Source organism: Cucurbita pepo, chromosome 15 (genome assembly GCF_057944985.1).
Source record: "Cucurbita pepo subsp. pepo isolate OVF chromosome 15, ASM5794498v1, whole genome shotgun sequence".
NCBI classification, from domain to species: domain Eukaryota; kingdom Viridiplantae; phylum Streptophyta; class Magnoliopsida; order Cucurbitales; family Cucurbitaceae; genus Cucurbita; species Cucurbita pepo.
Window position 1 is genome coordinate 1,697,662 of NC_141812.1, and position 14,009 is coordinate 1,711,670.

The following is a 14,009-nucleotide window of genomic DNA, read 5'->3' on the forward strand; positions in this document are numbered from 1 at the left end:
AAACCGACCGCTAGCATATAGTTTTTTTTTTAGGTTTTCCCTTCCAAGCTTCCCCTCAAGGTTTCAAAACGCATCTACTAGAGTGGTTTCTACGCCCTTATCAGGAATGCTTCAATCCCCTCTCTAACCGACGTGGAATCTCATAATACCAATTTATTTCTCTCCATCCCTACCATCCCTTCAGAACAGAGAAAAATAACAGCAAGATATGCGGAATACTATATCAAGATTTGCATATAAGCACTTTAAAAATGAACTTGGCCCTGAGAAACTGGAACACATACCTTGACTAATCAATTGCTATCAAATTCTATCAGAACATGTTTTCTTTTCCCTACTCAAAAGGCATTTGTGCCTTCTCATAACATGAGCATCATTACATTGGCAGAGCATACAAGCAAGCCATCTCAACAAAATTCTGGGGCATTATTTTCAATGGCATACAAGCAACTGAGCGTTAATTACATATAATTGGAAGTGAAACTCGTAATATTTACCTCTGCCTATAACAATGAACGTCAATAGCAAATGATCGTTACCCTCAAGAATTCAACGCCCCAGTTTCTCCTAACTCTGGAGAGTAACAAACCTCCATTTTAGCTGGAATTTTCCAGTTTGGCTAGCAGAAATTTTGAGCAATGGATGAAACCCGCCATTGGAATACCTGCATGTGAAATGATGGAAGACAACTGCTGGAGAAAATAGATTTTCATGAAGTCAAAACCTAAAAGATCAATAGAACAAAGGAGCTGATGTTGAATGTTTCCATTTTTCTATCTACTTGTAAAGTGCTGAGGAACTATTCTTTGACCAAGTAAATCATAGTAAATCTTATTGTTTCTTACGAAGAATAAGAGTTCCTTTAGGAGGATCAAGAATCAATCAATATAACTCTTCAATAAAATTACACCGAACAGTTTTGTGTGAAGTGAAGTGTCTAATAAGTCTCTAAGTCTTTTGATCATTTGGTGTTTCCATTTTTTTTCTTTAATCACAACATTTGGTTTTTTATTTTTGAAAATTATATTTTCTACCCTCTCCTGAGCAAACATTTGGATTCTTAGCCAAATTAAAAAAGACGTTTATAAAAAACTATCTTTTTTTGTTCCAAAGCTCAGCTGGGATTTGAAAACACACCTAAAAATGTAGACAACAAAACTGTCAATAGAACATTTTAAAAGACCAAAAAATCAAAAACTAAGGTCTTATTTGATAACTATAGGTTAAGGTTTTTCAAAATTACACTTATGAACACTCCTTACACCAATAGGTTTGTTTTGTTATCTAATTTCTACAAATGTTTTAAAAAACCAAGCCTCAAAACAAAAATAGTAGTTCAAGGAAAAGTTATTTTTGTTTTGAGAATTTGACAGACTTTTTTTTTTTCCAAAAATGTGAAAACCATAGCACAAAATTAGGACAAAACAAGCATAAATTTCATAAAAAGAAAACAAAAAAGAAGCAAAACAATTATCAAATAAAGCATAGATTATTAATTTTTTTTGTCTAATAAATCCTTAAACTTTAAAAGTATCTAATTGATAAGGACCTTGAATTTTTTTTAAACAAAGATCTATTAGATACAAAATTGAAAAGTAAAAAATTTATTCGACACTTTTAAAGCTTTAAGACCTATCAAATTCAAATAGAAAGTTTAGAGACTTATTCAGCTAATATGTAATGGAATGATATCAGTGGAGACTGGTTATGTACACTTCCTTCCAATCCCCATAAAACACCACATACTTAATTTTGCTCCACCAGAACTTAAACTTCCGGGACCCAAAAGAATCGCCAGAGAAGATTCATACCTTTTAATCTATAAATAATGTGAGAGCACATCGGTTGAGTTATTTTTTATCCTACAGCTCTGTCCGAGGTGAACGTCCCCAAAAACATATCTGCACAGCCATAAATGAAGTCTTTAAAAAAGGCCATAAACAAAGTAAAAGATAGTGAACTGATAAAAAATATGGAAGATTAATTTTCTCCAGAAGGAGGGGTCACCTGTATTCACAGTACTCAGGCCAGGCACACCGAGCTTTTCCATAGTCCCAGTAACAATCCTCGTCCCTCAAAGGCCCACGCTTAACTGTGAAAGTTTGTTGCTAATCTCACGAAGAAGACGAAGAGAATGAACGAAAAAAAAAAAAGTAAATGAAATTTACCTTTGGTAACGAAGCTTGACTTGGCATTGGGATGGATATCATGCAACATCTGGAGCCATAATTCTCGCATTAGAACAGGCGATCTCACGATGTTTCTGTGATTAACTATATGGAGATAGTGTCAATAATAATACATTTTAATGGTGTGAGACTAATTCTGTGTGTAAGCTTGAAATGTATGCAGAATGCAAGATCTAAAGATTTATTTCTCGGCTTTCTTGTACGACACACATCAGACCGCCCGACCCGTATCTTCTTCTTCTTCTTCTTCTTCTTCTCTCTCTCTCTCTCTCTCTCTCTCTCTCCTCTTTCCAGTTAATTGCAGAACTCAAGAATACTTACTAAACCAAAATGCAAATCCATATAAAGTTGGTAAAGCAGAAAAGAAACGACTTTTGCCTTCATTTAATGAGATTTTTAAGATGTAGTCCAAAAAACCTTTTCAATTCCAAAGGATTTCCCAAATTAAAATGGATAAAATCTCAAGTTGTTTCTTTCCATAGTGAGCAACCCATTTAACATTGGGCCTGTAATCCACAAATTGCATTTCATCCAAGTGTCAAATGTAAGTAAACTTCGAAACCGTCCTTCGGTGAAGTTGAGTGCCACATACCTTTATCAAGCTCCCATACAGCAGTTCTTTTTCCTGGAATGCTTTCTGAGTCTTCATAGTAAGTTATATACTTGCCTCTCTGAGACCTAGTCATGTTAGGAACAATATCTTCTTCACGGTTATTCTCTACATTCATATCAATCTGTACATCTGATCCATCATGTTCTGCCTACATTGTGTAAAAACAAGCCAATTAGATCTGACTATAAAAGAGGCCCTTCAAGAATAGGAATCAGTCAACTCAAAATATCTGTACGCATTCATAATATTAAATAGCAACCATGGTCTAAATGTAAATTTTGATGCCAAACATAAATGGTAGGGGTCGGTTATTAGCATAAGGATCTTGCAAAGTCCATTAAAAGCCTATGTAAGCTTATGGTATTTTATTGCCTAATTTCACAAGGAAGAAAATAGGAAATTAAATTACCATTGTCTGAGGATTTTTTACATTAAAAAATATACCTTCAACTTGGAGTCCAGGAATTGTTCAACTAGTTTGGCTGAGGGTCTTGCCTTACGTACATGCCACAATGTTATAGATGATCAATAATGGAACTAAGGAGCCACAAGCCATACTATAATAGCCTAATTCAATAATTTCTCTTTGTAACAGCCGAAGCCCACCGCTAGCAGATATTGTCCTCTTTAGGCTTTTCCCTTTCGGGCTTCCCCTCAAGGTTTTTAAAACATGTCAGCTAGGGAGAGGTTTACACACCCTTATAAAGAGTACTTCTTTCTCCTCCCCAACCAATGTGGGATCTCACACTTTGGGCATGAAAAAACAGATTAAAATAATCCTATTAACTCATTCCTAGCATGTGACATTGCCAGCAAGAAGCCAAGCCAGGCCACTAGATCAGATTATAGAAACGTGTCCAATATAACGTAGTATTACTCCATTCAGTTAGCTTATGGAGAAAGATAGTTGGAGTATCATAATTTCCAAGTCCTTAGGAATGCGATTTACCCTTGGTACAAGTCCAGCACAAATTACACATTCTTTTGTTCATGAAAATCGGAAAGCCTATTTGTATGATGATAACTAAATAATAAATGAACATGGATACCTGAGGAGCCCTTGTTATGTTCACTTTTGGTCCAAGCCAGCTTTTGCACCACGAGAGAGAATGGTACGGTACCTGAGAACGGAGAATTCTTTCTACGTCAATGCTGAAGAGACTTTCTGAAATTCAGCCTCCAAAAGGAAGCTTGCACTACTGAAGAAGCAATGTTCATTATTCGCCAACTTACTGTCTCATCCCCACTGGCAATACCAGGATTTCCATCTACCAGATTCCCTGATCTATAAAACTACAATTTTAGAGACGGAAAAAATTGAATCCTTAACAAAATAGGGAGCATAAGGCTAAAAACTTGATAGCTATTCACAAGAAAATGAAAACATTTGTTGTTTGCAACCATTAATTCAGAGAAGCGCCAAGCAAGAGTAATAATGGACCGTGAAAAAGGAGCAATTTACATAATTCAAGTTTTGTCTAATGGAAGCATACAGATGAGTACGCGTGATCTAAGATTATAATCGAGTCTATATCTCAGTTAGACTATTTATCTTCATGTCAAATCTTAAAATCGAAGATGCCTTGCAATTCACTTTTGTGCTTTGAATGCTAAGCATTTTGACAATTCTCTTTTTAGTTCTGGCAGGTCGGATGTCTAATTTGCAATTATTTGCCGGTTATTTAGATGTTGACTCGTAGTCACCCTTTCTCATAGTTGTTTTCAATTAATACAAAAAAAAAAAAAAAAAAAAAAAAAAAAAAAAAAATTAAATAAAAACTGAACAAAATAATCTCAACATTTGAGATCTTAAAGGAGGAAGTATGGCATACATTACTTGAACAGCCAAGATCATCAATAACCAAGAGGACATAATCATTTCCCTGCACCTCAGTTTTTAGGATACTCATACAGTATGGCCACTAACCTCGAAATGAGAGACCCTTCAATCTCATAGATGACATCTGTAATGATCCAATTATCGGGGTAAGGCTTTCCACTTGGTGCAAAATAGTAACCAACCTGTTTTACCATTGCCAAGATATGAAACTCATCGTTCACCATAACATTATAACTACAAAACTTATAAACTCAAATAAGATAAAAAAAAAATGGATCAAATTAACTTATGCTTGTTATGATCCAACTGGATGGAGTGTCCCAGTGGTGCCCTATTGACCAGTAGAAACTTAAGATGGACAAAGCTTCCCCAGGATTCAAGGAGGGTGAACTATGAGAATAATACCAGGAGTAGGGCCCTCAATATCAAATTATTGGAAAACTAGATGAATTGCACAACTCAGAGATGTGAATTCAACAAAACAAATATAAGCTCTAGGAGGTTTGCTGTTCACCTACTAATTACATGGCTCTAAGTTTATGATTATGATTAGTATACAGATACAATTGGAATTTCTTTTATATAAGACTTACATTCCGTACTAGAACTCTACAAAAATAGAAAAGAACTTTGTAAGAATGCTAATAAGTTTAAGAAATGTAATCATGAAAAGAGGGGTGTCACCATAAACAAATTAAAGAAAATCTAGCATTTGGGGAAAGAAATTTTCCTTATTCATCATGTACTATGTATAAGATTAAGGTGCAAAAACTAAAAACTGAAAAATAATTATTACAAAAAAAATAATAATAATAATAAATTTAAAAAAAAAAAAAAAAAACCTCAGGCATCTAAAGATGACTCAGAAAATATGTGTTCGATCAGAGAGTGCAACAATACCTCTGTCTTTAAATCTGTTCCATAGATACAGAACACAGTCTTTATCGGAGGTCTATCCCAAGGTGTTAGTGGGTTCAGGACAGGATCACTATGATATAGCCTGTAGTAGTGAAACACAAAGGGAAAGAAACTAAGACATCAAAAACATAGAATTATTTGAACAGATCATATTATCTTTTGATTAAATAGGATGGACTGTATGAACAATTTACAAAAAAAAAAACTACATTTCAAGGTTGGTTTTGTATACTACTATTTTATTAAAATTTCCAGGAAAAGAGAATACAGCATAAGTTTTTTCATAAGGAACATTTTTTTGGATATACAAACGAAAAAAAAAAAAAGGAATCAGATTAACAAGGACTAGGATTGATACTGGCCATCATGGTTTGGAAAATTAGAGAAAATATCTCCAATACAGTATTCGGTGAAGGTAGTGAAAAGTTGCAATTCTGCTACATTATTCAAAAAATCCCTCAGAAAATTCAAGCTGCACTATAAACTGAACCAACTGATGAAAAACTCAAGCCACCAAAAAGCCCCCAATTCGAATTTACGACGAAAGGAATATAAGTAGAACAGCCACATCATGAAGAGAGAAATACAACTTAGCCAACTAGAAGACTTTCTCATGATCATGTTCATTTTAGTTGAAGATTTGGTCGTTTCTGTCTATTCAAATTCTCCAAGAAAAAAAAAAACCTTGATAGCATTGAATCAAGAATGATCTTTGCCTTTTCCCAAATCTTTGACCACATAATAACGTTAAATTCAATCTTCTACCACTTCATCAAATGCCCATGATGCTCCACTCTCTTTATCCATTTTGTATCCCATTATTTAATTATGATGAAAATGACTTATTATAGGTCATGCCAGAACTTACACCACATATTCCAACCATAAGACTCTAATAATACGTTTACGTTAATATAATGACAATGATACAATGCTACTAAGATCACAGGAGGTACAACAGTCCTCTCTTGATGCTACTTAGAGACATTTGTAAAACAAGCTGAACTATTTAATATGAGGTCCACTAATATATAGTGCAGTTACCCCTGGGGTCATAATATTAAAAGTTTTGTTTCATTAACGATAAGAACCTCTAGAACTATCAGCAAAATATATTTTTATTAAAAACGCAAGAACATGTCCACCTGTGTAGCTGATATGAAAGCCTCTTGCCATCTGGATCATAATTTTCGATTGCTTTGAAAAAAGTCCCATCAGATGTCTCACGGGCAGAGAAAGATAGCTGTGTAGGGAGTCCACACTCCATGCTTGTTAAGTTTTCGTGTGTAACTTCTGAAAGTGATGGATACGCTTCATATCCAGCTGAATGTCCAGGTAATTGAACACACAAGGAAAAAATCAGCAATAATAGCATTATGCGGTCTTCCATGAGATTAGAATCAGTCAGAAATCTTACCATGGACTAAAGGAACTTCTATATTGGCTATATATGTTGGCCACCCTGAGTAGTTTGACCTGGGTTCCTGCTCACTACAGCGATAGGAGTGATGAACTCCCCCATTACCCTTGGAGAAATGTTTCCAGTATACATCCTCTCCCCTACAATACTTAGAAAGTGGCATCATCCACATTGAAGAACCAAATGAATTGCACATCACCCTAGCTGTCCCCTGATACCTCACCAAATTAAATCTGGTATTAGGTTAAATAAAAACATAGAGAAGGGCCTGTTCCAAGCATAACTAAGTGCGGACATTACTTTTGAGGAGTAAATAAGAGTTGACATAATGACTTAAGGGGTAAGAACCTGGAAAAGCATCTCCTCATCTCTTGAAGAGAAGAGGTTGTGATTGATGAGAGCATGGAATTATTTTGCTCTGACATACAACAAAGAACTTTTACTGCAGATATTATTCTTAGAAAAAGAATCCGAATTAGATGGTGGACATCAATAAGGACCATAGAAATGCTGAAGATGTTACTAAAGAGCAACACCCAGCAGAAGTTGAATGTAAAATTGAAATAGGAGCAAGTGGTGATCTTCGAAGTGCAGACATACAAGCTTTTCTTAGACAGAGTTTTGTATATTCCCAAGTATTTACAAAATTTGATTATATAATGGAGAGAATCAATCAAATCAAGGAATTTATTATATAATGGAGAGAATCAATCAAATCAAGGAATTTTTGAAGTCTAACACAGTCTGACTAAGTGGTATCTGCATTTTTATGGTATCCTGACCCAAATGTGGTAATCTGTTCGTCTTACGTTAAACTGTGGAAGTTCAAGACATTACGTTCCTCAGACCTGGCCCCCACTGAGTAGTTCATAAACTGATTCTACTAATAAATTACAGCATCATAGTATCCAACTCCCGTAATCAATGCAATGCAGGAGTTAACAGAATTAGACAACATGCAAATAAAACAATCGTTTGAAGGATAAAAATCTACGTGTCTGTCAAATTTCATAATCATATTAAAGTATCAATGCTGAAACGAACAGAGAAACCACCATGGAGGATGGAGAAAGTTAAATAAAGGTTTCCTTAAACTGATAATTGAAAAGCAACCTCAGAGATAGGGAGACCAAATGTTGAACCAGAAAGAATTGCTTTTATTGTGTCAGGTGCACCAAGAAGAGGAGCTCCTGTTGTCAATAAAAGTAGAAAGATAAAACAAATTTGGGATGAGTGAGTAGTATGCAAAAAATTGAAGAAAATGACTAAAGGTATTAGTTTCTTAATGAAACAATTCATACCAACAGCAAAGTATGCGTGAATATGTTGATCCAGCCACTCAAAATAGTGTTTTGGAGCAATTTCCAGCTTTAACCATTCCAAGAAGTAGCGAAAGACATTATTACCCAAAGAATGAGCAAACACTATTGACGGGCCTCCACGAAGTTTTAAGGCTGTCTCAAAAGTCAATCTGGAAAGAAAAGAATAATACTTCGAAACATTAAGCATCTTCAAGCTGCACCCAATCAACTTCTAAGGCTTAAAACAAAAAATAATAATAATAAATCTTATGATTAGGCATTGAGTTTTTGGAATGGTTATTGGGTCTCAATTCAACTTAAGATTTCAGATCTCTTTGTTGGTTGGAGAGGGGCACAAAGCATTCTTTACAAGGGCGTGGAAACCTTTTCCTAGTAGATGCATTTTAAAACCTTGAGGAGAAACCTGAAAGGGAAAGCCCAAAAAGGACAATATCTGCTAGCGATGGGCTTGGGCTGTTACAAATGGTATCAAAGCCAGACACCGGCCAGTGTGCCAGCAAGGACGCTGAGCCCCGAAGGGGGTGGACACCGGGCGATGTGTCAGCGAGGACGCTGGGCCCCAAACGAGGGTGGATTGTGAGATCTCACATCAATTGAAGAGATGAATGAGTGTGAGCGAGGACGTTGGGCTTCGAAGGGGGTGGATTGTGAAATCCCACATCGATTGGAGAGGGGAACAAAGCATTCTATATAAGAGTGTGGAAACCCCTCCGTAGCAGACGCGTTTTCAAACCTTGAATGGAAACCCAAAAGGGAAAGCCCAAGGAGGACAATATCAGCTAGTAGTGGGTTGGATTGTTACACTTTGAACTTAGTATCTAGGGAAAAATCCTTTGTGTACTGTTAAATATACCTAGACTCTGGTTCACGTTATTGTTCAAAATGTTATCTGCAATACTCTTCAGAGATCTTTAAATAATGCAAACAAGCCTATGCAACAAAGAAGACGTGATGCACCATAATAGGTGAATTTGTCAAACATTAAGGAATGGTCGATACATGAAAGTAAAAATGCAACATGCAGAGGCCACTCTGGTTGGTGATAATAATATCATGTATGATAGATGCATGTACATACTTGAGCTTGTGGAAATAAAGGTCTCGCTCCTCGAGCATTGTTGGCGACAATCTCCAATCATAGGGAACGGCAATAATTGCATTAGCTTCAATACCAAATTCAATACACCATTTTATCCATTCTTTCCACACCGAAGAAAGAGGGCCTACAGTTGATGAATTGGTACATATACGCTTGTCAATGGATGGAAGTACCGTACGTGAAACATTCTACCACTAGAAGAACAAGTGACTATGCTCATTCTATGATTAGTTCAAGAAAAAACTACTGTAGAGTTCAAGAAAAAACTACTGTAGAGTTCAAGAAAAAACTACTATACTTTAACTTTACCTACCCGTTATGTAGCCAGGATCGAGTTCAGTGATAGCTGAAAGACCACTATCAGGCCGTGACTTGCACTCAGGGTGATCGGTTTGATTGTATGGATCTAGCAAAATACACTTGAGCCAGCAATTGACAGCAGAGAGAAGCTGCAAGACCAATGAACGTTCAAAGACTAAGGAGAGCATCTTATGAACGAATTTAGTGTAACCATATCAGAGAAACAATATTGCTATTGATAACAAAGGAGAAAAATCACATGAATTTGGGACAGATGCAGATAATAATGGGCATTTGGAAATGATGCAATTTTTAAATACAAGTTTCAAAATCTTCTTCTGCTTGATTTAATTAAAGTTCGGCCAGCCATTTTCAGTCACCTATTCAAAGTTCAAATCTAAGAATACGTTTGAATCCAGTGAAACTGAATTATTCATACCCAGAAACAAGATAAGATGAGAATGTTAACCCACTAGCTGACAATCCGAATAATTAACAGGGTCTCGCTCATTTGAACCCACTGAACTCAGAATTAAAGATAGCAACAGCCTAAGCTGCAGCATTAATCATTAAAACAAGATAAATCGACAATGCTAATCCACCAGTTGATTGATTGTAACACTCCAACCCACTCCAAGCCCATTGATAGCAGATCTTGTCTGCTTTGACCCGTTACGTATCGTCGTCAATCTCATGGTTTTAAAATGTGTCTACTAAGGAGAGGTTTCCACACCTTTAATAAAGAATGTTTTGTTCCCTCTCCAACCAATGTGGGATTTCATAATCCACCCCTTTGGGGGCCCGGTGTCCTTGTTGGCACGCTGCCTAGTGTCTGGCTATGATACCATTTGTAACAGCCCAAGCCCACCGCTAGCAGATATTGTCCGTTTTGGCCTATTACGTATTGCCATCAGCCTCACGGTTTTAAAACGCGTCTACTAAGGAGAGGTTTCCACACTCATACACGGAATGTTTCGTTCCCCTCTCCAGCCGACGTGGGATCTCACAATCCACTCCCTTGGGAGCCAGAATCCTCATTGCCACACCGTCCGGTGTCTGGTTCTTATACCATTTGTAACAGTCCAAGCCCACCACTAGCAAATATTGTCCGTTTTGGCCTATTACGTGTCGTTGTCAGCCTCACAGTTTTAAAACACGTCTACAGATAGATTTTCAATTTCCACACCCTTATAAGGAATGTTTCGTTCCCCTCTCCAACCGATGTCGGATCTCACAATCCACCCCTTGGGTGCCAGCATCCTCGCTGGCACGCCGCTCGGTGTCTGACTCTAATACCATTTGTAACCGCCCAAGTCCACTGCTAGAAGCGTCCGGCATACTGGCATAGGGAGTATCGATTCAAGGCATACTGGCATAGGGAAATCCAACAATCGCAATGAAACATGCAAGTAATTTTCAACACGAACAATCGCACAAACTGAAACTCAACACTTCCAAGCATGGACTGACATTAACTTGGCTTCATTCTACATGCCAACAAAACAAGACGATATAACGATACAACGAAAGAGATATACCTTGGTAGTGTCCAGCCAGACGAGGTCCAGAGGATTGAAATCGAGAGGCGAATAGGGACAATCCAAAATGGACCACGCTCGGAGCTGTGTGGAAGCGAAGCCAGGGATTATGATACCGGAGAGTTTAGAATAGTCTCCGCCGAAATCTCCCCCATCTCCACCGAACTCAATCCCCTCTCCGCCCAAACCTTGCAAGAGGAGCAGAACGGTCAGCACTACACGAGAATCTCCTCCCATCATCGCATTCCCCTTCGTCTTCTTCTTCTTCTTCAGCTCAGGCTTGACCTGTGATCACTGCAAATGGACGTCGGAGCCCAGATCAATTTCCCCGGCATGATCTACTCTGGCCCGGCGCGTCAAATCCAAATTTCTTGTCAGCCATCTCGACTGCGTCACCGCACGTGACTTCAACAAATACGATAGAAAAGCCTAACGGATTCCAAAATGAAAATATTAACGGAGAGACTCGAGTGGTTATTTTTTAAAACAACCAAAAAAAAATTAAATCAAAATAAAAATTTTAAGAGAAAAAGGATTAAATATATATATATATATATATATATAAACCATAGGTTTTCTATTAATATTTTATTTTTCATCAATTATGCCATATTAGCTTGCAAATAAATATTATACTTAGGTACGACAAAATTCCGAGCAGGATCGGGTCTAGGTCAAGGAACCTCCCATTTGATTGAGCACGAGGTCAAGTTGATGATTTAATTTAGATAGTTCGTCTGTCATCGTCTTCAACCCCAACCTCAAGGCTGATTTTTTTGTATTATAATATTTTTTTTACATTCACGAACCTGAATGTATAAAAAAAAAAAAAAAAAAAAAAAAAAAAAAAAAAAAACTTTGGAACATAACAAATGTAGAATGAGGATTATTTCTCGGGGTTCCAATTCAATAATTCCACAAAATAAAAAATGGGATAAAAATTTGGAACGGGAGTGCTTCCTGATCTCGCCACACCTCTTTTTCATCGTTGATTATACTCAAGAGTATGTCACTATTTTGTCAAATCCGACCAAAATAGTTATCTTTTAAGGACATTGGAAGATTAAAAATGAAAATATAACAAAAATAAAATTTTAATGACCATGTAATTTGAATGCTAAATTAATAAAAATATCTATAAATTTTTAAAAGTTTACTCTTAAATTAAAATAATATATATATATATAACTCTTAAATTAATTTGGACGGTTAATATTTTATTTAAAAAATATCTTTAAATTTTAAAAAATTCAATTAATGCGCTTACTATATATATATATATATATATTTAGGGGTGTACATTCAACCCAACAAACCGACAATCCGGACCAACCCAACCCGAACTATAGGGGTTGGATTGGGTTGGATTAGCATTTCGGGTAGGGTTGGTTTCATTTTTCTGAACCCGAACTGAATCGGTTCGGTTTCGGGTTCGTGGGTAAAACCCTCGGATTGACCCGAGTCAAACTGAAATATATAAAATATATTAAAAAAACTTATGTAAAATAGGTTTGCTTGGTACTTTGATTTGTTTATAAAGACTTACGCCGTAGTTCGAATCCAGAAAATATATGTTTTTTAACCGTTATATTATATGTTCATGCAAATACATGTTTTTTTTTTCTTTTATGTATTTAATTTTTATTCTAAATTTTAGTTTAAATATATTTTTAAAATACCTTACTAAATGTTCATAAATTATGCAAATACATATTTTTTTTCTTTTTATGTATTTAATTTTTTTAACCGTTATATTATATGTTCATGCAAATACACGTTTTTTTTTTCTTTTATGTATTTAATTTTTATTCTAAATTTTAGTTTAAATATATTTTTAAAATACCTTACTAAATGTTCATAAATTATGCAAATACATATTTTTTTTTTTCTTTTTATGTATTTAATTTTTTAAAAATATTTTACTAACTAATTATTCATAAATTATATATGTATAAGACATGGCTAGATGGCTAGTTGAACGTTGACCAATTATGTTCTAATATATTTATTTTCTATTTGGTGAAACGTTATTATATTTCTAAATTCTAGTTTAAATATATTTAAAAATAAACTTATAATTCTAAATTATAATGTATTTATTTTCTATATATATATATGGGTTAATTGAATGTTCACAAATTATGTTTTAAAATATTTATTTTCTATTTGTTGCAACGTTATTATATTTTTAAATTATAGTTTTAATATATTTAAAAATAAACTTGTAATTCTAAATTATAATGTATTTATTTTTTATTTTTTATTGATATATATATATATATATATATATATATATATATATATATATTATTTTTCTAATAGTTTAGGTTCTCAGACAAGGTCGGCATAAATTTACTCTAAAATATTTTTATATATATATTTTTTTGTGTTATATATAATATTTATAGATTAATCATATTTATTATTTATTTAATTTCATGATATATCTTCATATTTTTTCTATTTTAATCAAATTTTTAATTTTTAAGAAATGTCGGTACTTACCTTTCTTTAGTTTTACGACATGTTGAACTATGTTAACATGTCACAATTTTCACTCGAACTATATTAATATGTTACAATTTTCGCTCGTTGATTTTTATTGAATAATTATGGATTGATTTGTGTTGTAAATTTTTAATATATTTTATATAACCCAACCCGAAAGAGGGTTGGGTTGGGTTGTGAAAAGTTTCGGGTTGGGTTGGGTCAAAAAAAAATCCCTCAACCCTACACAACCCCGATCATGTACACCCCTATATATTTTGAC

The 14,009-nt window shown here is 34.9% G+C and overlaps 1 protein-coding gene across 4 annotated transcripts; it reads right to left on the reverse strand.

The window, feature by feature from the left end:
- Positions 1-264: 264 nt before the first annotated feature.
- Positions 265-11,675, reverse strand: PSAT1 (phospholipid sterol acyl transferase 1). Of its 4 annotated transcripts, none has more exons than XM_023698459.2 (16): positions 11,240-11,674; positions 9,715-9,850; positions 9,381-9,525; positions 8,282-8,451; positions 8,094-8,170; positions 6,978-7,191; positions 6,706-6,883; positions 5,543-5,642; positions 4,730-4,824; positions 4,036-4,087; positions 3,852-3,923; positions 2,782-2,950; positions 2,169-2,273; positions 2,008-2,092; positions 1,812-1,901; positions 265-664 (listed from the first exon to the last, which is right to left on the reverse strand). In XM_023698459.2, exons 1-15 carry the CDS (start codon positions 11,477-11,479, stop codon positions 1,820-1,822), a joined length of 1,920 nt encoding a protein of 639 aa, XP_023554227.1. In that variant the 5' UTR covers positions 11,480-11,674; the 3' UTR covers positions 265-664; positions 1,812-1,819. The 4 variants fall into 4 exon arrangements, 3 of the variants coding, with proteins under 3 accessions (XP_023554227.1, XP_023554228.1, XP_023554229.1); XM_023698460.2 differs by having other exon boundaries at positions 265-689; XM_023698461.2 differs by having other exon boundaries at positions 265-692.
- Between the last annotated feature and the right edge of the window lie 2,334 nt (positions 11,676-14,009).

Coding starts and splice junctions, on each gene's coding strand:
- PSAT1 (XM_023698459.2), bottom strand. CDS start 11,479: ATGATGGGAGGAGATTCTCGTGTAGTGCTGACCGTTCTGCTCCTCTTG. Junction 8,452..9,380: donor CTTTATTTCCACAAGCTCAA/GTATGTACATGC, acceptor TTTTCTTTCCAG/ATTGACTTTTGAGACAGCCT. Junction 7,192..8,093: donor TTGGTCTCCCTATCTCTGAG/GTTGCTTTTCAA, acceptor GTGAGGTATCAG/GGGACAGCTAGGGTGATGTG.